Source organism: Ooceraea biroi, chromosome 7 (assembly GCF_003672135.1).
Source record: "Ooceraea biroi isolate clonal line C1 chromosome 7, Obir_v5.4, whole genome shotgun sequence".
NCBI lineage: Eukaryota > Metazoa > Arthropoda > Insecta > Hymenoptera > Formicidae > Ooceraea > Ooceraea biroi.
This window is the reverse complement of record NC_039512.1, coordinates 5562769-5588970: the sequence shown is the minus strand read 5'-3', so window position 1 is coordinate 5588970 and position 26202 is coordinate 5562769. Positions and strand designations below refer to the sequence as shown.

The 26202-nt window shown below is 41.5% G+C and overlaps 2 protein-coding genes across 14 annotated transcripts in view; one reads left to right on the top strand and one right to left on the bottom strand.

Moving 5' to 3' along the window:
* The window catches only part of LOC105282033, a 39372-nt gene extending 16977 nt beyond the window's left edge, over positions 1 to 22395 (bottom strand). For 6 of the 13 annotated variants that reach the window (XM_011343687.3, XM_011343690.3, XM_011343688.3 and 3 more), the window contains exons 1-3: positions 22220 to 22395; positions 4301 to 4611; positions 3141 to 3434 (exon numbers count right to left, since the gene is read on the bottom strand). In XM_011343687.3, the coding sequence (XP_011341989.1) occupies positions 3141 to 3434; positions 4301 to 4572 (566 nt within the window). In that variant the 5' untranslated portion in view covers positions 4573 to 4611; positions 22220 to 22395. Of the gene's footprint in view, positions 1 to 3140; positions 3435 to 4300; positions 4612 to 19945; positions 20079 to 22219 lie in introns of those variants that run through there. The other 7 variants (XM_011343694.3, XM_011343696.3, XM_011343689.3 and 4 more) reach the window with 3 other exon arrangements.
* Positions 22396 to 24542: 2147 nt separating this feature from the next.
* Positions 24543 to 26127, top strand: LOC105282029 (cysteine-rich PDZ-binding protein). Its single transcript, XM_011343684.3, has 2 exons — positions 24543 to 24792; positions 24889 to 26127. Exon 2 carries the CDS (start codon positions 24932 to 24934, stop codon positions 25232 to 25234), a length of 303 nt encoding a protein of 100 aa, XP_011341986.1. The 5' UTR covers positions 24543 to 24792; positions 24889 to 24931; the 3' UTR covers positions 25235 to 26127.
* The last annotated feature ends 75 nt before the right edge of the window (positions 26128 to 26202 follow it).

The window sequence follows — 26202 nt, the reverse complement described above, 5'->3', positions numbered from 1 at the left end:
AGAGGGCAGCAACGCCGGATCGAAACCGGTCTTAGCTCTAACATAACGCGTGTGACATTATTTTCTTGCATTATAAATAATAATAATAATAAATATAAGTCTAGAATTTATCTAAAACAACAATGAAAATCGACCCCTTCTGGTTACTGTGAAGATATCTGTAAAATACGAATCAAACTCGAGAATTTTTCCATTCGATTGTTGATCTAGCTAGAACCAGCGTGGTAAGTTCAAATTAGACGTTAGTCGACAACTGTAGTTAGCTCGATTTAAGGAAAGGTAAACGCTTGTTGTAAAGGTAAAAGGTCGTACTGTTTCATTTAAGCTAACCAAGCTGCAGGTAATTTAAGATTACATAATTATCCGTGTTTGCGTTGGAATCAGCACGATCGAGCAAATTTGGATCGAATGTCTCTAATATAAATAAATGGTATGTATTCGTACATCGATGCTATTATTAAACATTATTACTGTATATATAATAACACAATTTTGAGGGCGCCGCATTTTAACCTTTTTAAAATTGGCTGCGAGTTACTTGAATTTTTTTATTTGCAAAAATCACGAGTCATGAAGTTAGTTGCAAATCTGTTTACGGCGGTAACTCTACAAGGCAGCGATATCTCAAGAGATACGTTTGCTGTCATAAATGAAGAGGCCGCAATATTACTTAGAGGTTTACGTGGCGATCCCCCATTTCACTTCATTAAGCCGCAAAACTCCCTCGGCTCGAACGCAACGCAACGTCCCTGGGGCGAAACGCGTGCGAGACTTCAAATCGCGGCGAGTCGCGCGATGATATCGACGACGACAAAGACGGCACGTCAAGCAGAATCTCAGTGAGAAAGAGATGCAAGAATGTTTGCCGGGGAGATTACTCGCTGTCGCGAGGGTATCGGCTTGTTCGCTCGTACATCGGCAAGTAACACATTAATGGCGGGGCGCGAGGGAGAAACTGGTATTTGAGTGACATTTCCGCTTCAGAGTATCACTGGCATTAAGCCTGAAATTAACGCCCCGCTGAATATATACGAGACGACACGAGATCGAGCTGTCGAACGGTGCAACCTGCAGAACCGCATTGGCCATCGGAATTGGGTATTCCGCGTACAGCCCGCTACAGATGTATTTATTGGGTCGTTCGGAAAGTTCGTGCCGATTTTTAATAGATGGCGTTGGAACATGTCTGAATATATCAATGTTATTGAAAACATACGATTTATATACATATGCTTAAAGGTGACATTTCAACGCATCTTTAGGAAAAAAGTTTTTTGAGATAAATTGATTCGTGTCAGTTTTGTACTCTTTTGAAGATGGAAGAAAACAAAGAACATTTTAGACACTTGATGCTTTTCTATTACCGGAAAGGCAAAAATGCCTCACAAGCAACAAATTCGATATGTTCTGTTTACGGAGAAGGCGCTTTAGCTGAAAGAACCGTACGTAAGTGGTTCGCTAAGTTTAGAGCTGGTGATTTTAACCTTAAAGACCAAGAACGCTCGGGCAGACCCTCTACTACTGATGATGACCAAATCAAGACACTGATCGAGAATAACCCGCGCTACACGACACGTGAATTAGCAGAGATACTGAAAATATCGAAAACCACTGCCCACGATCATGTAGTGAAGCTTGGTTACGTAAGTCGCTGTGATGTATAGGTTCCGCATAATTTGGCCGAAAAAAATTTAATGGATCGCATTTCCATCTGCGACTCGCTGTACAAGCGCAACGAAAACGTACCATTTTTGAAGCAATTAGTGACGGGTGACGAAAAATGGATCATTTACAACAATGTAGAACGAAAAAGATCCTGGGGTAAGCGAAATGAACCAGCATTAACCACTTCGACAGCCGGCCTTCATCCAAAAAAAGTCATGCTCTGTGTCTGGTGGGATTGGAAAGGAATCCTATATTATGAGCTCCTACCACACAACCAAACGATAAATGCAGATAAGTACTGCTCGCAACTGGACGAATTAAAGACAGCGATTCAGGAAAAACGTCCAGAATTAGCTAATAGGAAGGGCGTCGTGTTCCATCAGGACAATGCCAGACCTCATGTTTCTTTGACTACCCGACAAAAATTGTTGGAGTTTGGCTGGGATGTGCCACCTCACCCACCGTATTCACCAGACATTGCACCTTCAGACTTTCACTTATTTAGGTCTTTGCAAAATTCTCTTAGCGGCAAGAACTTCAACTCTTTGATCGACATAAAAAACCACCTTGAGGAGTTTTTCGCCGAGAAACCTAAGAAGTTCTGGGAGAATGGAATCTTCCAGTTGCGTGAAAGATGGACAAAGGTTGTGAAACAAAACGGTGCATACACAAGTCAATAAATAGTTATCGACATAAAAAAATGTTGCCTTTGAATTTTCCTTCAAAATCGGCACGAACTTTCCGGACGACCCAATATAAAGATCAAACATCGAATGCACTTTCGCGCAAATCGCCGACGAACATTTTGCTGTGAACGACCGTTCGAATTTCACACCGCGGTGTAAAACGTTAACATACTTTTGCGAGCGTTCACGTATCGCGACTTCACCCGCTTGCCATCGATTTCCATGCGATTTCGAAGTGTCATTCAACCCGCTAATCCGCGCCTATCAATTTTACCATTTTCATTATAATTTTAACATTTTCAATATAATCTTTGCACGTAAATGCAAGTAAAAATTATGAAAAAACTACTTCTTGATAATTAAGATTTATAATATACATATCAATGTCTCCTGTAGTAACAGAGAGAATACTACTTTACTCAGAATTGTTTTATTCTGTACCACGGAACGGAGATAGTTCAACTCTCTCATATTTATGTAACCCAGGTTATTTTCATAATTATAATAATTATTATGCTTTAACGTTAGAAATACAGAAGTGGCTGCTCCATACTAATCATTAAAGATTTAATTTTTCTTACTATATTCTCTTCTTATAATCAAGATTTTTCAAAAATAACATTTCATAAAACGCCATACATCAAAACCTAATGTATTCACGAATAAAAAAACCGATAGTAACCGATTGCTGGTAGCGAGTATAAAATATACTCCGTTAATAATAAATTAGAGGATTCGTATTTTTCGGAATGTATCACACGGAATGTATGATTCGCGGCAATTCGTTACCTCGAATCCCGAAGTTTGTAGCTAGGGCCTCCTTTGGCCGATGTGAGGATGTACACGGGGCTCTCCTCGGGTCCGCTGTCGTCCTGCTGCGATTGTCCCTGATGATCGCTGCCCGGCAGGCTGCCATATTGCGGCGCATCCTCGCTGCGTCCCGACGCCGAGGACGAGCTCGACGAAAGCGGCTTCGTCGTGGCGTGCGGCAGCTGGCCCTCGACCGTGAAACCGGGCACCACGCTCGCCGTCCTACGGGACAGCGAACCTGATTTTTTTCTGCCATTCGCTCGTTTCCTATACCTACGAACGTAACTTGGCACTCTTAACAATCGTCAATCGTTGTTAAGGTAGGGTAGTTAAAACAGAGGGAAGCAGAAGGGATCGGGCATTCGCGAATCGTTTCTTATGGGAATTGGTTGCGCGTGTATCGTCACCATAATTGTGCTGATCGATGGAACACGAACGTAGAGTGCGATTTCATTTCCCCTTCCCTGAACATTTTCAATTATCTAAATGGCTTGCAGAATCTTACTCCCGGATGTAATAGCGCCATGTCCGCTCGCAAATTTAACTATCTTCCACATCTTTTCCGAAAACGTAGCTTTGTATCTTCGTTCTCTGCGTCTGTGCTCCATCTGGCTTCTTGATTAAGCAATGAGCCGTTCCGTAACTCACGATTAAGTAGAGTACATTATTATATAATAAATGATTCGAAAAGATAAAGATAATGTTCTCACACATCGATATTACGTTTGTAACAACCCTCTGCTCGTTATAAACTCGTTATAAAGATAAAAAAGTGACACTAAATGAAATTATTATTAAAATTAATATTATAAAATTAATATATCAGTTGTGTGCTGCTCAGACATTATAATTATACCATCGTTCAATGGTTCGTATAATTCTCTACTTTATCTCATTTTATAAAACGATTCATAAAATAAAATATCAAGATAAATTTTAGATCGGCTCGTGGATTAAATCATTTATCAAATCTAATCTTTAGCAGAGGAAGAGAGACAGGGAGAAAGAGAGAGAGAGAGAGAGAGAGAGAGAAAGAGAGAGATCGTTAGTCATATCGACTTTGCCTCATGGTTCTTCCGGGGTGTCCCGGTTAACCCGATCGCTCTCACCTCTCGCCCAGGTAAATCGGTTTAACTTGCCTGTCGGAGGTGTCGCGCTCGAGGTCGATCATGTCGTCCGATATCGCGGAGACGCTCGTCGGCGTGTTCGTAGAGGCGATGATAGTGGCTGTCGTGGTGGTCGCGATGGCGATGGCGGTGGTGATAGCGGCGGCCTCCGTCTGGCAGGGGCTGTCATGCGGCTGCTGGCTGCTCTGCGTGGAGGCCCCCGGGGCCGGGGGTGGGCCGCCCCTAGGCCGGCATTTCGGAAAGAGTCGGTTCAAGTCGGCGTTCTCCAAGATCAGACTTGTCATCGCCACGGCGCGTTCATGTCTCGCAGGAGGATGTCCATTCTGCGGGCACAGAAGAGAACGTCGTGGCATTAGGTGTGAGACTGGCAGCTTAAATTAAAAGTGTAGGAGCGTGTCTTAAGGAATTTTCGCTGGACGACGAAGCGAGAATTCTCCTGCACGAGGATGTTCGACGAGTCTTAGGTTTTTCTAGTCTAAAGCTTGAAGTGAATTTTGAATTATTTAATATCGTACGCGTACGCGGTATATATTATATGTAGATATATATTAATGCTCGACGATTGCCGCTCGATGTATTGATGTTATGATTGTTTCTTGTTTCAATATTCTTTCCTTGAGAACTAAAATAAATTTGATTTTAGAAAGAATCAGAATATGAGTACGTCTTGAATTGTAATCAGTTAACGAGAAAAATATGTTGAGAAATTATGTTTCAAGGATACAAATAAGTAATAATAGTTTATCCATTACAGAAAATATTCACAAATTTATCTTTAAATACATTTCACATCTCAATGTCATATTCCAATTTATTTTTACTCGTTTGTGTAAATGTGTTTTATTTAAAATCGCAATATCCAATTGTAATTTTAGGGCAGAATTCTCTCTTGGATTTTAATACATTTTATATCTTTTTCCTCGTATTCCAATTTCAGTCAATAATCCTGCTAGATTAAAAGAGATTATAGATTTTTACACTTGTGCGTCGTCCAGTTTAAAACACGCTCTAATTCGCATGTAGAATTGTGCGAAGAATAAATCAATTAATATGCATTGAGCAAAAGAGATGCGATTTAGTGCAATCTGTAAATAAAGATTTATTTTCTTGCAATAAGATTTGCAAGTTGACAAAGTGCTATTCTTATAAAAAAATACAAGTAAATATTTCTGTGAAATTTGCATGAAATTTGCATAAAATTTGCAGTGCACAGAGCTCCTTTAATTCGCCTAAACTCATTTCGATCTTCCATTTCTCCTGCTTTTCGAGGCTTTGCAGTAAAAACAGAACTCTCGATTAATCTAATTGACGAGACATTAAAGGTTTTTGTTACGGATTAAGCTTGATGTGTCCACAAATAAAATAGTAAATTCTCGACCATCGATCATTGTTCGTTTCGCTCTAATTGATTTTCTTCTAATGAGCTTTCAATATCAATCTTATTACGCTATGCAATACGCATAATGTAGCATCTACGTGAAATCTGCGGTAAAGAAAAATTGCTTTTGCGATAATTTAATGCGGCCATCGTCGGAATATGCACCGCTGCACACCAGTTTGGCCGATCCTCACGTACGGATGAAAAATCTCGCTCTTCTCTCCGTTTGGCCTAACGAGGTCGTACTTGCACGAGAACAACGCACCACTCAACCGCCAGGCGCTGCCACTCATGCCGGCGACACCACGAAAGTGTTATACTTCATTCTCCGCGGTGGTTCAAAGGGGTTGGAGCACCGCGTGTGTGGCAGGGCAGTGGGGGTAGGTCAGTGGTGTGTACGCGAGGTATGAAACACGCAGACCGTGATACGCCTGGACAATCATGCTGTGGTTGACTTTTTCCGCGCGCTCGAAGCTATCGAGATAAACTGTTCGTTTATTTCATAGCAACAATAAGATTGTTTCGGTAAATGGACAACAATAATATGACGTTATTGCCGTTTCAATCGTGTTATATAAAATTGGAACATTTAGATGAAAGAGAAACCAGAGAAAGAGATCTCGTAAATACACTGAAGATGAGATTTTGTTGAAACGAACATATGTATATTATGTGAATGGAATCAGTAGTATAAAAACGAACCGATATTTTCAAGTATTGGATATTGGAAATGGACATTTAAAAGTGTCGATTCTGAGCATTACAATAGATTGAGAGTGTCTTTTAATACTACCGCAGTATTAAGACAATCAATTAATACATTTTGTAATAATATTACGGAATATACATATATATAAGATTTATATCTTATATGGAGTAGACCGTATTATGAAGATCTCAGCTATAAATTTATCTTAAATTTCTCTAATGAAGACATCAGCATACATTTATGTGGCTGGCAGAAATAAATATTTATGTTTAGAAACAAAAATTATTCTGAGATCTCGCAAAACGTGTCTAGATTTTCGCATAAGTAACAGCAATTCCGCGGAGTGCTTTCGAGAAAATCGTCCTCGCTCCGAGAGGGAGTTAATCACATCCCCATTTACGCGACAATTTTCCGGTCGCGACGGTTGCCCTTTCATTTAACTTGCAACTCGCACGATGCACTGGGTGCACGGTTGCTCGCTGCCTCGCTGGGACAAGACCGGAAGTTTCTTCTTCTCGCGAGCAAACAGTTATTCCGAAACTCGAGTTATTACCGGCCGCGCACACTGTTATGCACAGCCGACCAGGCCCCCAACGAACTTTCCGCACCGAATTTATTATTATGCAGTAACTCCGACGTAAGCGTAGTCTAGCAGCACGCGATGCGCGAACTTTACGCTTTTAATTAACACCACTTTTCCCACGCGAGACTTATGAAAATTCCACAGTCGACGTCCGCGGTGCCCCCGCCACCCCCGCCATCCTCCCATAGTATGGCAGTGCTGTGTTAGCACTGCTATGGTTTGCAACACAAGCAAATAAGAAGCGCTGTTTTGAATTCGTACATAAGAGAATTGCAAATTCGGAGAACAGTAAACAAGAATGGTTCACTTTTAGTCTCGCGTCGTTTCCGTTCCGCCCCGGGGAAAATCCCCGGGAGGGAGGTTGCATCGCGGCGATATGTTAATATTAAAAATCGCGAAGGGCGAGCGAAGCTTACCCGAGCCATGTTCGAGAAGGCAAGAAAAATGAAAAGTTTCGAGGTCGAACTTATATCCGGTTGCTTTGGTCTTCGTGGGCATAAAGTAGGCTTATTTCCCCTATCACCCCCCTCTAGGTATGCTATTTCCAAGGGACATCCTTAGCATCAACGTCTATTTCTATACGTCGCAGTCGTTCTAAAAAGCTACTGAAGTAAATAAATATCTGGTATCTTCCACGAATATGAATTTCTCGAGCAGACTCGCCTCTCTTTATCGTCTTCTTTTATCGCGCGCTTATGGCATCGCGAATTAAATACAGTGAAATCGCACGAGGGTTTGCAACCCTCGACGCAGTAGGCGATCTAATCACGGGGAGACGCGTCGTCCGATTCATCGCATCGAAGGGTGGCGAACGCATATGACTCACGCAGCTTTTAATTTGTGCGTGGATGAATGAGTCAGCGCCGAATTACGGACGAAGTCGGAGTGACCGTGCATACATTACCACCCCCGGTATATCGACTCCGCTGCGGAAGAGCACGTAGTTGTGCAAGGAACGGCGCCGTTCCGAGCGGACGCCGCACCGCCGCGCCGGACAGGTAACGTTATTAGTTTCGCATAACTGAACTCGATTTATCCTCTCGCGTTCGCCGCTCGCAGCCGACGTGTAACGTATATCCGTCGGCTTTCACGTGGCACTTCCAAGCCGGCGAGAATGCCGCGTAGATTTATCGTGGGCTCTGTTATATGCACGTACTTCAGCACGCTTCGAAAATGTTTCCATTAAAAGTGAAGGAACGCGGTCGATATGTATGTACGTACGTACGTACGTATGTAAAAGATTACATACAAACATACCTCCACGCAGACTGCACACGTATGCGAGAGTTAACGAGAAACATTTTCGCGAATACGCGTTCTAGTATAACGGCGAAGATCCTACATCGCGTTCCTTTTATTAATAACTTTTTTATGTAAAGTGCACTTTATGACGCTTGCGTGACATGGTCCGCAGGACATTAAAAGCGTCGCGCGGCTTTATCAGAGATCAAATTTAAATGAGAGTCAGAGGACTATCCGAGAAATGGGCGCGTATCTCGGAAACTATCCACGCAACTTTTAAATTCGTGATTCGCACGAGTCTCATTGCTGTTTGGAATGACACGATCCACTTTGCAGATGGCTGCAGCCTCGCATAATGCAACTGTAAAACTACATGTAAGCGAGAGCCTTACGTCGCGGTGGAAAAGTGCGATCTGTCATGCAATATCCATATCCCGTGGATCCGCGTTACGACGTTCTCGTGACTCGAACCGAAGACGGAATTGGCTCCTCTTTGGATGACGCTCTGAAATAACCGGAATTACGGAAGCACGCAAGCGGCACCGTACGTCGGCCCGAATAGCATATAATTCCTGCCTGGAATCTAGACCTTATGCATGTGGAACTTAGGAACGGGCGTTCGCCGACAGTGATAAAAGTACGTTCGCCAACTTGGCGCGCGAGCAGGATAGATGGAACGACGACGTTACGACGAGCTCTCCGCGCCGTGTAACAATAAGACTCCCCATGAATCTTCCATCATACGCGATGGCACGTGTGAGATCACCTACCCGGGATGGAGGCAGATCGCACGGTGTAAAGGCTAATTTTACGCGAAGACAAATGTCCCTGTTCTCGCTGCATTTGCAGTATTAAGTGCATAGATCCAATTATCATGCCCCATCATGCGATTAATTATGTAATTCTCGATAACAGTCGAATCTCTGGGATTCAGGAGAGATTAGTATATTGATACATTTTCACATTAGACAGATGAAATAGCGAACGAGCACGGAAACGTGAGTGAAAATTAATCAATTTTAAGTTGGACGTTAAGATCTTTGAAAATACCATCTGGCGGTAAAATATTATAGAACAGTTTTGTGGCGGTAAAAGTTGTTACGGAACTTTTTTAATAAAATTGTGATACATTTTTATATCATCTTTTGACGCATATCTGTTTCAGCAGGCCGTGCATGCTTGGGAATCTTTTAGGTAGAATCATAAAACAGCAACAGTCCGATAAAGTAGAACTGGTGGTTAGTTCTTTTTCACAAATTTACGGACCGATAGTTGTCGTAATAAAGATCGAGAACGGCGAAGCGAGTACGACTTTCTTGAAAATATGGGAATGTGCTCTATAAACGGTTTGATCCCCCATTTTCAACGTGGTCTACCATAGCCATTAATCTACTATCTACAGTTTAATGCAGGTCTAGAACCAGCGGGGAGGACAATGGCGTATGTATAGGCCGGCTGTCCCAGTAACTCTTCGTCGTGCGATTTCCACAGAAACTACCGCTGCTGTTATCGACTTGCTCCTGTTATCGAACTCTATCACGGACGCCTTTCTATTGGATAAACAAATCTCACGTAGCTTAAAGAGGCACATCTGTCTGAAACGGTAAAAACAATTGCGACCGAGGCAAAGTTTTTGCTAAAGTTCAGAGTATTACGGTACTGAGTGCTGCATCACAGATTATTAATTTGCAATTACGGAGCGCGAATGTATAAAGAGAGGCTCCTTTCTTTTATCTTTCGCATAGCATCGAGAAACTCTAAGAGAACATTAATCTCAGGCTTGCTGGCTGAGATACTTAGTCTGAAAAAATCCAGAAATCGTGGAAAAGATGTTTAATCGTGATCAAAGAGAATATGCTCCTTTTAAGCCGTCCGTTTATTGCAAGGGTGCATTGTACCTTCAGCAGCACGTTTCTAGCTACATCGACAAAAGTACCTCAACTTGATAACAAAATTAATGGTTCTCGTGGAACAATAGTTGCGCAAGAAGATGTACGTCCAACGCCGCACAATGGACCAGAGGGACGCCGATAAAGCGATCAGAACTCGAGATCTCGTCTTAAGGAGGGAGATATTTTTATACAGGTTTTATACAGAAAACTTTCGGAATCTCGAAGTTTCCCGCCACTTTTCCGAATCTTGGCGACGTAGCGGGGGAGAAATACGGGGGCAGGTGATAACGCACGAGACGCTCAGTGTCCCGTTAATAATTCCACTTTTCCAGCGTCAGGCCGGGGAGAGAATCGGCCGACTTAGCCAACACGCGGAATGCCAGGTGGGCTGCGCGTTTTGCGCGCGGTGCCTTCTTGACAAAGGTAAAATTATTTTCGCCTAGGTTGGTTGGTTGGTTGGTTAGTCGGTTGGGAGCCGCTACTAGGGTGAAACTGGTGTCGGGGTGGTTCGCTCGCTCGCTCGCTTGTTCGCTCGCCCGCCCACTCACTCGCCCGTTCACTCGCGTGGGACATTGCCGCGAGCGGGCGGTATATCGCGCATAAGCGTGTAAGAGCGCGAGAGGGTACACAGGGTGGCCGGGGGATCAGGGTGGAGGGATGGTCGGACACGAGGAAACGGCAGGGTAGCTACGGGGGCGAAGGAGAGTCCGACCGGGAGAGGGAGGCAGAGAGAGAGAGAGGGGGGGGAGGCGAGAGGGAGAGAGACAGAAACGGCGAGAGAGAGGCCGAGCGAGGGTTGCGAGAGGGCGGACGCGCGGTCTGGTCTGTGCTTCGCCGAGCGTGGAATCAATAGGGGGTCACTGGCACCAACAGATACAATCGGCACATTTTGAATCCCGCCGCGCTGTGACGTTCAACGCGCACCGAGCGTTGTCGCCGTTGTCGTCATCGTGCATTCTTCCGTTCAACGAGGAGAAAAGCACGAACGGCCGTTTTCGAAGCGGCATGAAGTACTCCCCGGACGGTCCTTTCTCTTTTTTTTCCCGAGAGCGTGCGACAATGGCGCGCGGAGAGACGCCCGACCGAAGTGCCGTGGCGATCGATTGTCGTCGCGGCTCGTGCCGCGAATTCGACTGCGTTTTCCGCACGTATCCCTCGAACATCGGCGAACTGCGAAGTCTACGAGCATCACGATGATAACGACCGGCGTCGACCGGACAGAAACGGCAACCCTTTTACACGGCGACAACCCAGTCACCGTGTCTCATTTCGCAAAGCTGTGAGAACTATAGACGGTGGGAACTGAGGTGGGAATGGAGAATTTTTAAATTGGCATTCCGCGTCGATTTAATCGATAAGTAGCAAGAGGCTTTGATCCGGTTCGGAACTCGTGACCGATAAACTTACGAACAGCACTGTGAATCTAATATATATAGTGTTACGTGGTTTCCGCTCATGACCTGGTGTTAGAAATATCGTGAGTTTGCGAAATGAACTTCCGACTACGCAAAATTCCGTATGAATCTCGTAATTGGCGAATGAATAACTACGGCATTCACGTTTTAATAACACCGCGGTACTCCGCAGAGAAATGTAACATTTTCTAATCTTGATATTCGCCAACTTGACTATTAAAACATCGGTACTTTCAAAACATCAAGGCGAAATACCGACGTTTTCAAAATGCCGACGTAAAATATTGAAACTTTCAAGGTACCAATGTTAGATATTGACGCTTTCAAGCTACTGATGCAAAGTGATGATACCAATGCAAAATTGATACTTTCAAGATATCGATGCAAAATGAAGCTTCCAAGATATTGATGGATTAAAGCTTCAATATTTTCCGAGGCATCAGTACACTCAGCATATAATTCGCTACATGCTGGGATCGTAATACAGGGCTCAGATAATGTAAACTCGTAAGCATTTGGGCTCGCGCCAACGTACAACGCGCTTTAATTTATGTATCACTGTTTCAATCACTAAAAGACTCTGCTTCGCGGTTGCCCACGAGACGGGTTGCAATTTTGGCGATCACATTAACCTTGTTTTTAGTTTTGTCGTGTGTGGTATGTGAATTAGAATCGCGATGTACGTACAACGGGTACAATGCTTGTACACCAACACGCGTCGATCACTGTTGCTTGTCTGTATCATTCTTTACGTATGCAAGCACACTACCGTCTATCTGCGGATTTCTTGCCAAATCTGAAGTGGATTTTGCTCAGCAAAAGTCAAGTACCATCATCATTCATCAGAATCCTTTAGTTCTCGAAATGCTGGTAGTTTGATTTTAGATTATCTCGCTTGATTACAGCTGAATTTTCATCAGCTTTTTACATCGCACCCATAAAATACATTTCAATTCGCTACTTGGCCGCAGGCAACGGTCGCACAAGTACCAAGCACCAAATGAACTTCAATGTGCGTTCGCTGACCCAACTAATTAGACTAGAGTACTACGAGTCGATAATCGAACGGCTTTCTTTGTCGATCGTGCTCGAGTACGTGGCTTTTAAAAGAAACCTACAGCAGAATTACGGCACCGAATATCATCCTTTTTTAGAAAAACTGAGCTATCATCCATTCGTCCATGAGGAAAGTTGCACTTCGCACTCGTTTTATAAAAGCCGAGTTTGTTATCGTCCATGATCGGGAATCCGAACATACGGTTCCGTTTTTAGAAAAGCCGTGTATACAAGCCGTGTACACAATATTGACGAGTGAAGGTATAGATAGTGCTCGGAGATGCAGAGATGCACGGCAGCTCCATTTTATTGCGCGATCTCGATCTCTGATTCTCCGTAACGTGAGCTCGTAAAAAGCCGCGACTGGCTCCTCGGATTTCTCTGCGAATCCTATGAATTTCGAGTAATCCCACTTCTCACGAGCACTTAAGATTATTGACAGTCGCCGTGGCGACGTCGGGGACGCTTTCCCATGATTCGATTCAATTAAAAAGACGACGCTCTCGAGAAAAGGAAGGGAAAGAGAACCGGATCAGTTCCGACGATCGTGCGAGGTAAATGGCCCATAATTTTATGCTCGTTATCCCGCCGAAGGAGAGCACTGATTTGTCAAAGGAAAAGTGTTCACGCGAAAAGGAAAAAGGATCACAATTAGTCAACTCGATAAAACCGACGCGGGCTTCGGACGGTTTTATTGGCTAATTTAGTGGCACAGTAGGGATCGTTAGCATCTGAAATTTAACGGCTGTTTGTCTCCCGCACTCCTTTTCTCTTATCGGTGAACTTCACGGCTAGCTACATTCGCAAGCGAGCAAAAATATATGCGATATGTAAATGAATTATTGAATATTCTTTCAACTAGATTCTACGACGTAACGCAAACTTAATTAAAGGGAACAAGAAATTCCCATTTTCCTGTTTTCATTTGAATCTTGATTCTTCTCCGATTAAGTCATATTTAGTAAGTTATAATAATTCTCGATGTTTATTAATCTGGCTGTTGAGTTCTAAGTTAAATTTCTGTCGGAATAAGATCTAATTATTATTCATTGGAACACACACATAGCCCCGTTATATGTATATCGACGTCGTCGAATCCTGGGTCTCCTCCATCCTCGCAGTAACCGTGCCATTGTGTTAACTCGTGGAATTTTACGGAGTCTAATGGAGTATCGGGCCTCCCGCGTAATACCCCGCTACGGATCTAATGGTTTTAATTTAAAAGATCGCGCTCCAGCCCGACGTATATTGTCGGATCGCGACGAGTTATGGGCACGCTTCATACGGAGCACATCTCACCGTGAGATATTGCCAACGTGTCTGGCACAAATTAAAGGGATAAATAATAATAAAGGAGAAAGAGCGAGAGGGTGACAGAGATAAAGAGAAAGGTGTAACCAGAAGAAGGATAGAGAGAGAGAGAGAGAGAGAGGATGAGAGGGGAGAAAAATTTGGTAATCTCAGCCTACTAACTCTTCCCTCATTTTCAGCGTTACATTTTAGAGAACATCGCTCTAAAGCAGCAATTTTATAATATTTCATTCTAATCTTTATAAAGTCGCGTGAAAATATCCAAGATACTTGGAAAGGTGAGAAATGTTGAGCGAACAACATGCTAAGGTGCGTTCTTTTCATCTGGTTTACATAACTTTGCTGTTCTCAGTGGCTGCAGGGAATATCTGGAAATCTTTGAGAAATAAGAAACTTTTTTCAAGAGAACGTTTTGACTTTCGTACAGCTTTCGTGTTTCAAAGATGCTTGAGTCTTAACAATATACACACACACATTTTCTGTTGTTTTGCATATGAATAATACCACTCTTTTAACACAAAGCGAAGCCTCAGATTCTTTTGTCTCCGTAGAAATTACATAGGAATTACGTTGAAACGTTGTATGTATACTGAATATAAATAATACATATATAAATACTATAATACACATCATTACACGTATCAATACACGTATAGGTCATCATGTATAAAGTATATAATAATATAATAAAGAAATTCTTCCGTGAAAGATATATATAACTCTTATGGATGAAAGATGCTATACTGTGTATGAAGATACACTTCTTGTAGAAACAAGAAGTTACTCAGCAAATATTATTAACCATACATATTTTTAAATAAATTCGTTGGATAGAAAAGAGTTAACAACTTGGAAATACACAATCTTTTTGGGATATAAAATATTATTCTAGTTTTTGAAAAATAAAATGATACGCGATACGTTATTATTTAGGAAATACGATAATAGAAAATAATAGAAGAATGAAAGCAAATATATCAATATCTTTTAAATACATATATTACAAATACGTTTAATATGTTTTTACAATTGTTAAAAAAATTAACAGATTTTTGTTAAAACAACCGAAAAAAGAGGGCTACGCTAATTGAGATGAACTGTCTTCACGAGTAGAAACAACTCGACTGTAAAAAATGTACCTCTCCAATCGATAGCAGCGTTTAAAACAAACGTTACATGAAAACCGTGGAACGATCTTATCAGATTTAAAAGAGAATCTGATACTTCGTCTACTTCCGTTATCTTGGAACGCACGGTATTGTAATAGTTGAGAAAGTTACACTCTTCTTACATCTTTCAAGTCTGTTGTTCGACTCGCCAGCACTGTCGTCGATGGTCAACAGATCAATACAATACCGGCGGCCTCTTTGGAAAAACGAAATTCAAACGATGTAAATGTCGGTTACTCGACGTTTTACACGGCAGGATGCGCTGCCAGGAGATATCGATCGATCTGGAATCTCAATGGACGGGTAAAACGCTTCCTATTTTTAGCAGCCGAATGTCGCTGTATTTTTCAGGTCGTGCTCGCGTCGGCACATCATCAAACGAACTTCTTGCCCCTTAATTGTCGCGCATATTGACTGACTCACGTGTCTTTCTTCCATGTCTCGCCCTCATTGCGAACCGAATCGATGACGACTAAACTAGAATAGAACTCGACGGTCCAAGTTGGATTCTGTCCGTGATTTTTTCAATTTTTTGCTGTTTCGAACGAGCTTGCCATGTCTCGGATGTTTTTTATTGGATATTGACATTAATGAATATCGACACCCGATAACACGATGACTACTTTTTGTATTTATTATTAATCATTATTGTTTATTCAGTTCTTCACAATCAAAGCTTATACAATGCGTGCAGTAGAATTTGTGTTTCGTGACTTCACGTTCATGATTGCTTCTAATCAAATTTTTGTAATAAACCGAAATGAGGGAGAAAGTTGGTATGCGTTATTTAGCTGCAATTCATTTTACTGAATTACATAAATGTCGCATTTGTGAATTCTGTTAACAATCGCGGACAAACGTCAACCGCGACAAAATTTGAAATCTACTCGTTATATCATATTATTAACATTCATCAGTTCTCGCAATTTTGCCTCTCCCACGTTCTATTTTCCCACCATGGTCGATTCATGTGACCCATGCGTTAAAACGTCCCTGGCCGTATATCGAACATCGATACGAGACTGATGATTCACATCTACGAATCATAGGGAGAAGCTACGAGGCATCTCCCTTGAGCCCTATTCTCATTTTGCGTTTACGCTCCGGCGAGCGGAAATTCCTCGAGCATCGAAATAAAAAGCCGAAGGCTTTTAATCACTTGGCTGTTCGTCGTCAACCATGCCTCTTATTTAGATAATGCAGTTCGCCAAATTATGTGGTGCGGACAGAATCCTTTCGCTTCTAATTAAATTAAAATTAAAGTGCGTCATTACGACCTTTATTTTATTTAATGTCGTAGTTCCTTTCATTTTCGGCTAATCATGTTACCCCTTTAATTGTATTTTCTCAAAGATATAGATCGCATGTATCCACAAGTGGACGAAGCTTGCAATTTCAATTTTAATTAAAAAATGTTTTTTTATTTATCTGAAATGTAGGAAAATTCAGATTCTAGTTCGCTACACGAGCACATAGCAACGCAGAAAAACGATGTCGGCGCTTATTGTCGATGATGGAAACACTACGATCCCTTTTTCTACGCTGATAGTGAACGTGCTGATGATTTCCGATTATAGAGCGACACGCTCGCGACGTGTGAGCGTGTACGCGCGGATTAAACATCATCTCGTGGCTGTTTCCGTGCGCGTGCACGTCGTAACGCGTGCATTGTCGCTCCGTCGCATCTTGGTGGCGTTATTGACAATGCCTGATGCATGCAGCATCCGTTTTAGCGCTACAACGATACGGCGCGTCATGACGCCGCCCCCAGCTGCCATCCCCAACGGTACCGTTCGACCACCATCGCGTATTTTTAGCGGTAAGCGTACAAAGTGAAGTCTCGCTCTCGTTTCTCTCTCTTTCTCTCCCTTCTTTCTGCCGTTTAGCGCGACAAGCTTCTAACGATGTTTTCCCGCGAAGAAATGCAAAGTCGATGCAAACTAGATGCAGAGAGCTGTCCCGCAACACTTGCCTGTCATTCCATTCATCGAACCAGGTCGGGGTCAAAGCAGGAATGCGAAATTTTTACGATACTTTGCTCCTTCCTCCGTTCTCTCTAGAGCTCTAAAAGCAAGACCTCGGTTACATGAGTATCTTGTATCATACGATATTTTCTTATATCTTGTATTTATGCGCGAACAATATTCTGTACAAATAACTATATTTTATAATAACATTTAACGGTAAATTATCCTCAGATAATGTGCAGATGAAAACTTAATATCGAAAAATATCGAGGTTGTGAACTATATACTTTTCAAATGAACATAATTATTCAAATAATTATTTAATCATATAAATTAAATAATCATGTGATTACAATTTGCGTGTTTCAAGCACGATCGTATAAAAGTAAAAGCGCGTGTTGCGTGTTCATTCTTCTCAACATTGATACACAGAGATCACGTGTATAATAATGGCAAGACCGTTTTCACCATGACACTCGAGTAAATGCACTGCGTACACGTAGTAACGTAGACATTTTTATGGGATAGGGGACTATTACGCGAACAAAAACCATCACATGCATTCCTCTTACGGGTTTGCTGTTATTTTATGTCTTATCTACGTTCCGACGAGTTCTTGCCCATGGTAAAGAATTCACGACTGTGAAAACGAAGAAAAAAGAAGGGGAGAACGTGATCGATGAAGGAGCGAATGGGAAAGAGAGAGTAACGACCGTTTATTTCACTCGATTCTAAAATACGGATTGGTACGCGAAAATAAAAGAGCGCTGCAAGCGTCGTTAAGATCAACCCTCCCTTTTTGGCGTGAGAGTTAGATCGACGAGATTGGAGACGTATTACTTGCGTCCGGGAGAGGTGAACGAACTGTTACGCGATATAGCCATGAGTCGTTCGAAAATTCACGGACGCCTGATATTCCACGAGCACCTGTCGGCAACACACCGCAAAAAACAGATATGTTGGAGGGAATCGACAGGAAATCGCCTCGCCGGATTGCGGAATATCGAGTATTCCAAATCGGGAATCGCTTTTAAAACTTTTCGATTTTATTCCGCCGTTTTGTACTTCTTCTCATCGTGAATCTTAAAATTGAGGGAGTTTAGAAAGTTTTCCTTAAGGGATTTCTTACACAAATATTATGTCGAGTACGATATTTAAATCTTGCTACTATCTGTTAGAAAATTATATTCTCGTAGAATCATTATATAGAGCTTTTAATAGTATCAAAGATATAATAGCAGGAATGTTTCATTACTCTTGTTAACAGAATGTTTCACAGGAGAATTTTATTCTCCGGCAGTGGCTTGCGTTAATCCCTCACTGGTAGATTCTGTTCTCTGACTGAAGCTTCACGGTGGACACGACATTTGCGAAATGTATTTTGTGAAAACTACTCTCCAGAGAAGAGTTAAAGTCTCCTGTGTAGCATTTGTATCCAGTCTGATAATGAGCAGAAATACAACATAGTAATCGGTTAGATCAAAACAAATCTGTGAGAAAGTTAACAAAACTGAATGTTATATCCCATGAAAATAATCAATAGTAATAATTGTAAAAATAATTAAAGAGAATCTTTGCAACTTTTTTGTAGGTACATTTTGCAATCAAATATCATTTATAAATATTCTTGTGATGCGCTTAATTACACAATCTGGTTAAAAAAAGACTACAAACTTCGAAAGGAATCTCAAAAGAAACTGTTTACGGTCGGAGACTTCTTCATTGATGATAAAATTTTTCTTCTGTTATATATTTCAAAGATAATAATAATAACGTTAATTAATTAATTAGCATAAAACAATTCAATAACTCTATTTATTAATTAGTTGATTAAACATTATTACTTGAATTCTAAAATCCTCATTTACCAATCTATATTATTGTAGATTATAGAAAATTGTGCGGTGCAAAGCGTCAATCAAACTCGATTGCTACAATGCTTCCCAGGGGATGTTTGTCCCCGTTAAAATTGGGTAGTCAGCGAACGACACTGTGTGTGGACACGACAGTACATGGTGTCGTGAATATTTCGGAGGAAATAGTGTGCATTCGAGAGAAAGAGAGGTATGACAAAGGGTGAGAGAGTGAGAGTTAGGAAAGAAAGAGGGTCGTAGTATTCTTGATTGGAATAATCCGCACCGGCAACAATTAATTCAGTTCCCCTAAAGTGAACATGCTCGATTAACTATGTACGTGCATGTATATACAAGTACATAACGAGCAATCGATACATATTTTATTTTATTTGCAGTTCTAGATTCTAACATGTTACGATTCCAACTGAAAGATTCAAAAAGATACGTTCATGTTTGACAGTCGAATAAAGTAAAAACAGAACAGTCTATAAAAATCGAAAGAGTCGAGAGATTACCGGAAGTACGAAGTCGCATCTTCGCTTTGCAAATGCATCCAGTATACAACGCTCGAATACTACGCTAATAAACAATTTACCGTTAACGGAGCGTTAATAAATAATCGAATCTTGAGATAAATCGAGAAACGGTGAATCGAAACGAACAATTTTATTTCACAAGATTTCAGCTGATTTCAATTATGTAAAAAAAGAGCGCGAAGTATTCGCGTCCATCAAAAATTATTCCACGGAAAATTCGTATTGTTAATTAAAACGAATAATCGATTGCCCTTTTGGACCGATGCGGATCACCTCAATTCAGAAAAGCTGTCGGAAAATGAAAGAAGAAGCGAAACGTGTTGCGACGAGTGTCCGTTTGAGAGAGACGTTGCTCTATCAAGAGTTACCCTCGAGAGACCTGCTCACGAAGGGACGTATCACTCGAAGAACACCATGGCGAGTTACCCTCTCGGCTTATTCCCGTTCCCTCGCTGTTCTTCTTATCTCCCATCATCGTTCTCACTCTTTCTCTCTCAAACGGACACGCTTTAGCTTTTCGGCTGGTGAGAAACTGCTACGTACCTATCTTCAACATTTCCGGTACTCCGATCGCAAAGTCGCGCCGAGCGCGACTCACTCACTCGTCGCTCGATCTATAGCTAGGTACGATCGCATCGCGGAGTTATCGCAGACGTTGGACGACTCGATGTAAGACCTAGACGTGAGAAACGACACAGAAAACCCGCGTGAATCCCCCGGTGATGATGTGTGTGCGCGCTCGGCTCGTCGCCGATCGTTGCATGCCGCGGGCGCCGCGGAATCGGGAACAGAAAATCGATCGACCGTGTTGTGTGTGTGTTCCATATGTATGTATGTATCTACGTACGTATTTGCATTCGCACCCGATTATTTAACGGAAGACGCGCGTCGGCCTCGTGCTGCGACGCGTGAACCACCATCGAGGAACGGCACTGTGCTACAGTATTTCAGTAAGACAGTAGAAGCAATTCGAGTACCGAGTAACTTGTCTCGAATTGTCTACCTCATGCGAGAAGAGAATAGTGAGAAGCATAAGCGAATAAAGGACTTTTTTTTCTCTCTTGACGCGTTGCTTTATTAAATTTATATATATGTAACATATGTTTGCCTCAGAATCACATGAAATTAGTGAATTAAAGGAATGCCTATTCGAATTTATTGGCTATTCGAATTTACTTGCCTTTAGTGTGATCATGTGAGGAATTCAATGTTAAGACGAAAAGACAAGAGAAAGAAGGATGAAACGTAGTGAACAAATTCATTTTTTCTGTTATATTTTAATCAAGACTAGCATGAATGGCTAATTTATCTTTCTCAAACTCTTCATTGGTATTAAATTTCCGATGTTTGATTAATCTGAAGGAACAAGTAATTAAATACCCCTAATTATTCGCTTGTCTTCCCTTGTATCTCTCCCTTGTTGAAAGCTTAAGCAAACAACTCGACTCGCCACACTGTCAACTCCGTATAAATTCGGCATCATTTGCAAATAGGAGCAAAGTCTCGTTTCGATCCTGATCATCGAATGACGTTAGATTCACGCCACGGGTACACGACCGACGAGCTTAGCGAGAAATCATTTTAACGCGAGAGGCGTAAATTTACACGAAAACATATCGCCTTGTCGACGACAAGAGGAAAGAAATACCGCGATACTAATCGATCACAATCGAATTCTGAAACCTTGATGAGTCTCATCATCATCATTCGTTACATCCCAGAGGGGATGCGAAAGGGAGTTAAGGAACGATCGGACTCTTTTTTTCACGAAGATTTAAACTCGTTCGTTCGCTCCTCTGCATGACGCATTCGTAAAGGGTTCGACGATCACGGCGCATGTACGCTGATGGAACCCGCTGATGTTCGTCTCGACGTATACGACGCATATTCGAGACACCCAAGCTAAAAGATGAGCACGCGTCGCCGACGTCGACGTCGTCATCCGAACAAGCATCCACCACCGTCAAGTGTGCCGGAACCTGGACGGACAAACGGACGGACGGTGATGACGCGCGGCCTCGTGTCCCTCGCGCTTGACGCGCCGTTGGGGGTGATCCCCGACGATCAATCGCGCGCGTCTCAACCGAGTCACGTCGACGAGGCGACAACCACGAGGCGGTTTTCTCAAGGAAGGAAAGGAGATCGAACGTTTATTGAAGAATTCCATCAGCGGGGATGATTTTCTCGACGGTTCCCTCGAGGAGTGATCGGCGAGGCGCGTCGCCCTGCGTTGCGCTCTGCCAAGCGAACTTTCGCGAATTTCCGAGGGCAAGTCGCAAGTGACGCGCATCGCGATGATCCAATGATCACGTTGCGATGATTCCGAATAGAACTTCAATCGAGTAGAGAAACTATCGAAGCAAAACCGTGCCAAAACGGGTCTGAGGCGACGGTGTGTGACCGATTTCCCCGGACATGACGTACTCCTTCCTATCGTGATCTCGCCTTTTGCTTGTACTCGGATCGCAATATCGAAACGAAGGCGGCAGATCGATCCAATGGACTTTCGTGTACCCTGTCTCGACATCGCGACGACCGCGATTCCCGAGACGCGATGTCCCGAATATCGCGCTGCCGCATTACCGTCATCGTCATATTATCATCATTGTCGTCGTCGTCGTCGTCGTCGTCGTCGTTGTCGTCGTCACTTTGCTCCACCTTCTTTCCACCGCCATCTCCACCGCCTGCACCGTCATCGCCGCCACCACCGCCGTCATCTTCGTTCTTTCCTTTACTTCACGTACCCTTCACGCTCGTGCCCGTCCCCTCCCGCAATGCCCGTTCCAACGAACGCACCACCGCGCTGGCGATAATTACCTTTTCGTCGCGTCGCCGCGTTCAAGGCATACACTGGTCACTGTGATTTAAGGCACGGGTGCACTGCCGTCCCAATCCTCGGGGGCCCGTCGCAAAACTTAGCCACGGTAATCCGGAAGCGCGAGCGCGAATCGTACAAGGTGTACCGAGGGTGGCCGGGCACTGAACGGCCAGATGGCGCTCGCGCCCGCACGCCACCCCCATCGTCGAAACTGCTTCACCGTGCTGCGCCGCCGCCGTCGCTCACTCCCTTTACCACCCCTCTCTCGCCCGCGGACTCCCTCCGTTCTTCCATCCCTTCAGGGTTTCCCTTCCGCGCCGTCATCGCGAGAAGGGCGCTCGACACCGTCCCCGATTCCGTTCGACAAATGCGATGGAAATTTTTGCGGATGTGATGAAATTGATCAGAGCCCCGGAGTTATTCTTGATTCAAATCTCGTTGTGCTCGTTTCGCAATGTCCGGTGGAAAATTTGTATCGAACTTGTGCAGTTAACAGTTTTGTTAAGTGAAGATAACGATCGACTGCTCGTATGATCTGCAACTAACTTCACGCGTGTTTGTTCAGACAATTCGTCCGTTTGAATCTGTATTTTCGTGCATACTACAAAATTTATTATAATACCTTACAGTAGGATGTTGCTAAATATCAAACGGATAAAAATAAAATTTAATATTGAAATATCGTAGTTTATCATGGTTCAATAACAATATGTGTCTGTCAGTACAATGCCAATATCTTTTACAAAATAAAACAATGCATCTACTGTCGAATAGCGGGATAACGTTCAAGCAAGAATTTATGTAAATTTAGTATTATCGACAGTTCCATTTCCATAATTTTGCAATTGCAATAAGTTCGCGTTTACTTCTTTTAAAGCAATATTTTTCAATAAATACTTAAACATTTTATATACGCACTATATATATGATGACTGGAGCTCTATCTAATATGGTCCCGTGATGTTACTTTACGTTACCTATTACATTTACCTATTTTGTAAGGAATAAGGAATATCGTGGGGAACACATAATACCGTAATAAAATTTGCAACATACGCGGGTACTCGGAGCACGCGTATCAATTTTCTAGATTATTTTTCAAAAGCTCTTCCGTGCTGTATTTATGTACGCGATATCGATTACCGAGAAGTATTTTCCGTGCTATTAATGTACACAACGTCCTTTCGCGATAACAATAGTTCCTTGCTAATCGAGGAGAAAAGATTAGATATGTATATGAATAATATATTACCACACTTTCAATTATTCATTGCATAAGTGTTAGCATATTATAGATATTGATCTAAACTCTATTTCAAATTTATATTTTATTTATATCTCTGTAGAATTGATATATTATATTATAGTTCATTTCTTCATATAGTATTTTGTTAATTAGGATGTTAATATAATGATGCTTTAAGAAACGGAAAATTTCCTATATTCATTTCTTTTCGAATGTAATACTTTCATGAAGTTTTATTGAACAAACTGGCGATAAAGTTTTATTGATTAACTGGCGATTAATAATATTTCAATTTTATTGAACAAACTTGATTTTCAATCTATAAAAGAAACGCCGTTATATAACATTAGTCTATGTGCGAGCATATTTATTTTCAGAAAAATTAATTAGCGTCACGGACGTTGCACTTTGCGGCAAAATTCGATAATTGATAATGAAATAATATTTCCAAACTTGTAGTTTCTCTTCTACGTCGTGCACAAATTACGTTTTCCCCATCTCCCTCCAATTCAGAAGCAGTGTAATGTAATAACAATGCTGATACGTTTCTACATTCGTTTGTATCGTTTAATTATACATGGTATTTTACGTATTATACAGGTCATGTAGAAAACTGACTCAACTCTTACCCAATCCTGATGCACACGTCGATGCGATCGCTAAATGCGAACTTATTCAAAGACATCTCCGCTTCGCGAACTGTCATCCATCATATGGTATATAATAAGATTTTTATTTCTTCGTTTGTTTAAGATTGACATTCTTGTCGATGAACGAATCCTATTGGATATCAGATATTGCATCAAGGATTGTTGCTCAATGGCAGTGATTGGCGTTTTCTCCCAGATTCACCAATCAGATTCGTTTTCTAAAACACACCATTTTCTGAACGTATGTACAGTCATAGGTACAGAGTCGCAACTTCTGTACCTATTGGTCACAATTTGGACAATAGTGTCTTCTAGTAATTTTATCTCTCAAGTCAAGTTTCCCATCTCATCTGGCGGCGAATACCCTAGCCTAATAAACATGAATACTTGTTTACATACATTCGTCTATTTCAGTTGGCCCCCCTGCTTGTTTTAACTGTGGTTCATGTAACCAGACTTGACCCTCATATTTGTGTACGTTTGCTACAATATTTTCAAATGTCTTGCCTCTAGTGCTGGCGTATGGGTGTTATTCGCCAACTGAGCCATACAACAAGAGGAAGAAGATTTTCAAATGTCTATGTAATTTCGGATTCAACAATGTTGACGAAGGGTTGACGTATTGTATAACGTACAAGATAGGGTTTGAAGAGGAATTACAGCGTTGATACTTAAGGTACAGTGACATAAAGTAATTGCGTCGATATTTCTCGGAAAAATAATTCACTTTTCTTTCTTTCACTAATGGTCTGACTTATTAATTTTTACATAGATTGCCAGTTTATTGCGTTTCGTGCGAACAGAAAGCTTCGAGAATGGTCTGCGAAAAGTGCCAACAGAAATTGGGTAAGGTTATTACCCCGGATCCTTGGAAAACGGGCGCGAGGAACACGGTGGAAAGCGGAGGTCGCAAGGTGGGAGAAAACAAGGCTCTTTCCGCAGGAAAGGCACGATTCAACCCGTACACGACGAAGTTCGAGATTTGCAGGATATGCAGGCAGAAAGTACACCAAGTAGGATCTCACTACTGTCAGTCGTGCGCGTATAAAAAAGCCATATGCGCTATGTGTGGCAAAAAACTAATGAGTACAAAGAATTACAAACAATCAGCTACCTAATTTCTATGATAATTTTGTACAGTTAAAGCAGTTAAGTAATATATATGTGTATACATATATATGTTTATTTTAGATATGGAAATTTTATTGCAGAAGTATAACATTTTTAGCATTCGTTTCTGAATCACATAACAGCTGCGTAAAATGTTCTTAATATTTATTTCTGCAATTTCTATTCTATCGTGTTTTCAATATAATATTGAATTATTATCACTTGTTTATTTCTTCATTAAAACGGTTATACAAAATATCTTTCCAAAAGAAACGCCTTTACTAAAAATGTTATAGGTACTTCTACAAAACTTCTACAATAAAATTTTCTTGCTTACTTGATAAAACACACTATGTATCTAAACTTTTTTTGGAAATGTAGACGCACAACATTCATCATTTACATCAAAGTTAATTATTATTCCTTTATTTTTCATTAACTCGTAAGTATCTATGTGGTGCGTTATGATATGTTAATGGTAAATGATCACACAATATATCGATCACAAAAATATTATCGAGCTCCTAAAAGCAGGCTTATTGATAAAGAGTATAATGATAATGATAAAAATTAATAAGAAAGTATCATAATCAGAAAATTGAATACAAGAGAAAATTCTGTCGATTTTTTATAAACACAACAAATTTAGTATATTGTCTATAGCTTATAACAAAAATAGTAAACAGAACTAAAAAGAAATTAAAGATATGTTATATGAGAATTTAATCCATATATTTCACAATAAAATTACACACATATCTTCCAAGGGTATCGTCTCAGGTGAGGGAATCTGTACACAAAAGAGAAACGATGTAATAAAAATTGTTACAGATATATGTTCTGTATCACGCAATATGTAAGTTTATGTAACTGTGATATTAATAATATCGATTAAATACTAGATTGAACAACTTATTTTATTCTATTTTCATCCTTCGCTACTTCTTTTTACACAGTATGTTCCATCTTTATTAGC

Excerpts from the sequence above, each read along its gene's own strand:
- LOC105282029 (XM_011343684.3), top strand. The coding sequence starts at position 24,932 with ATGGTCTGCGAAAAGTGCCAACAGAAATTGGGTAAGGTTATTACCCCG.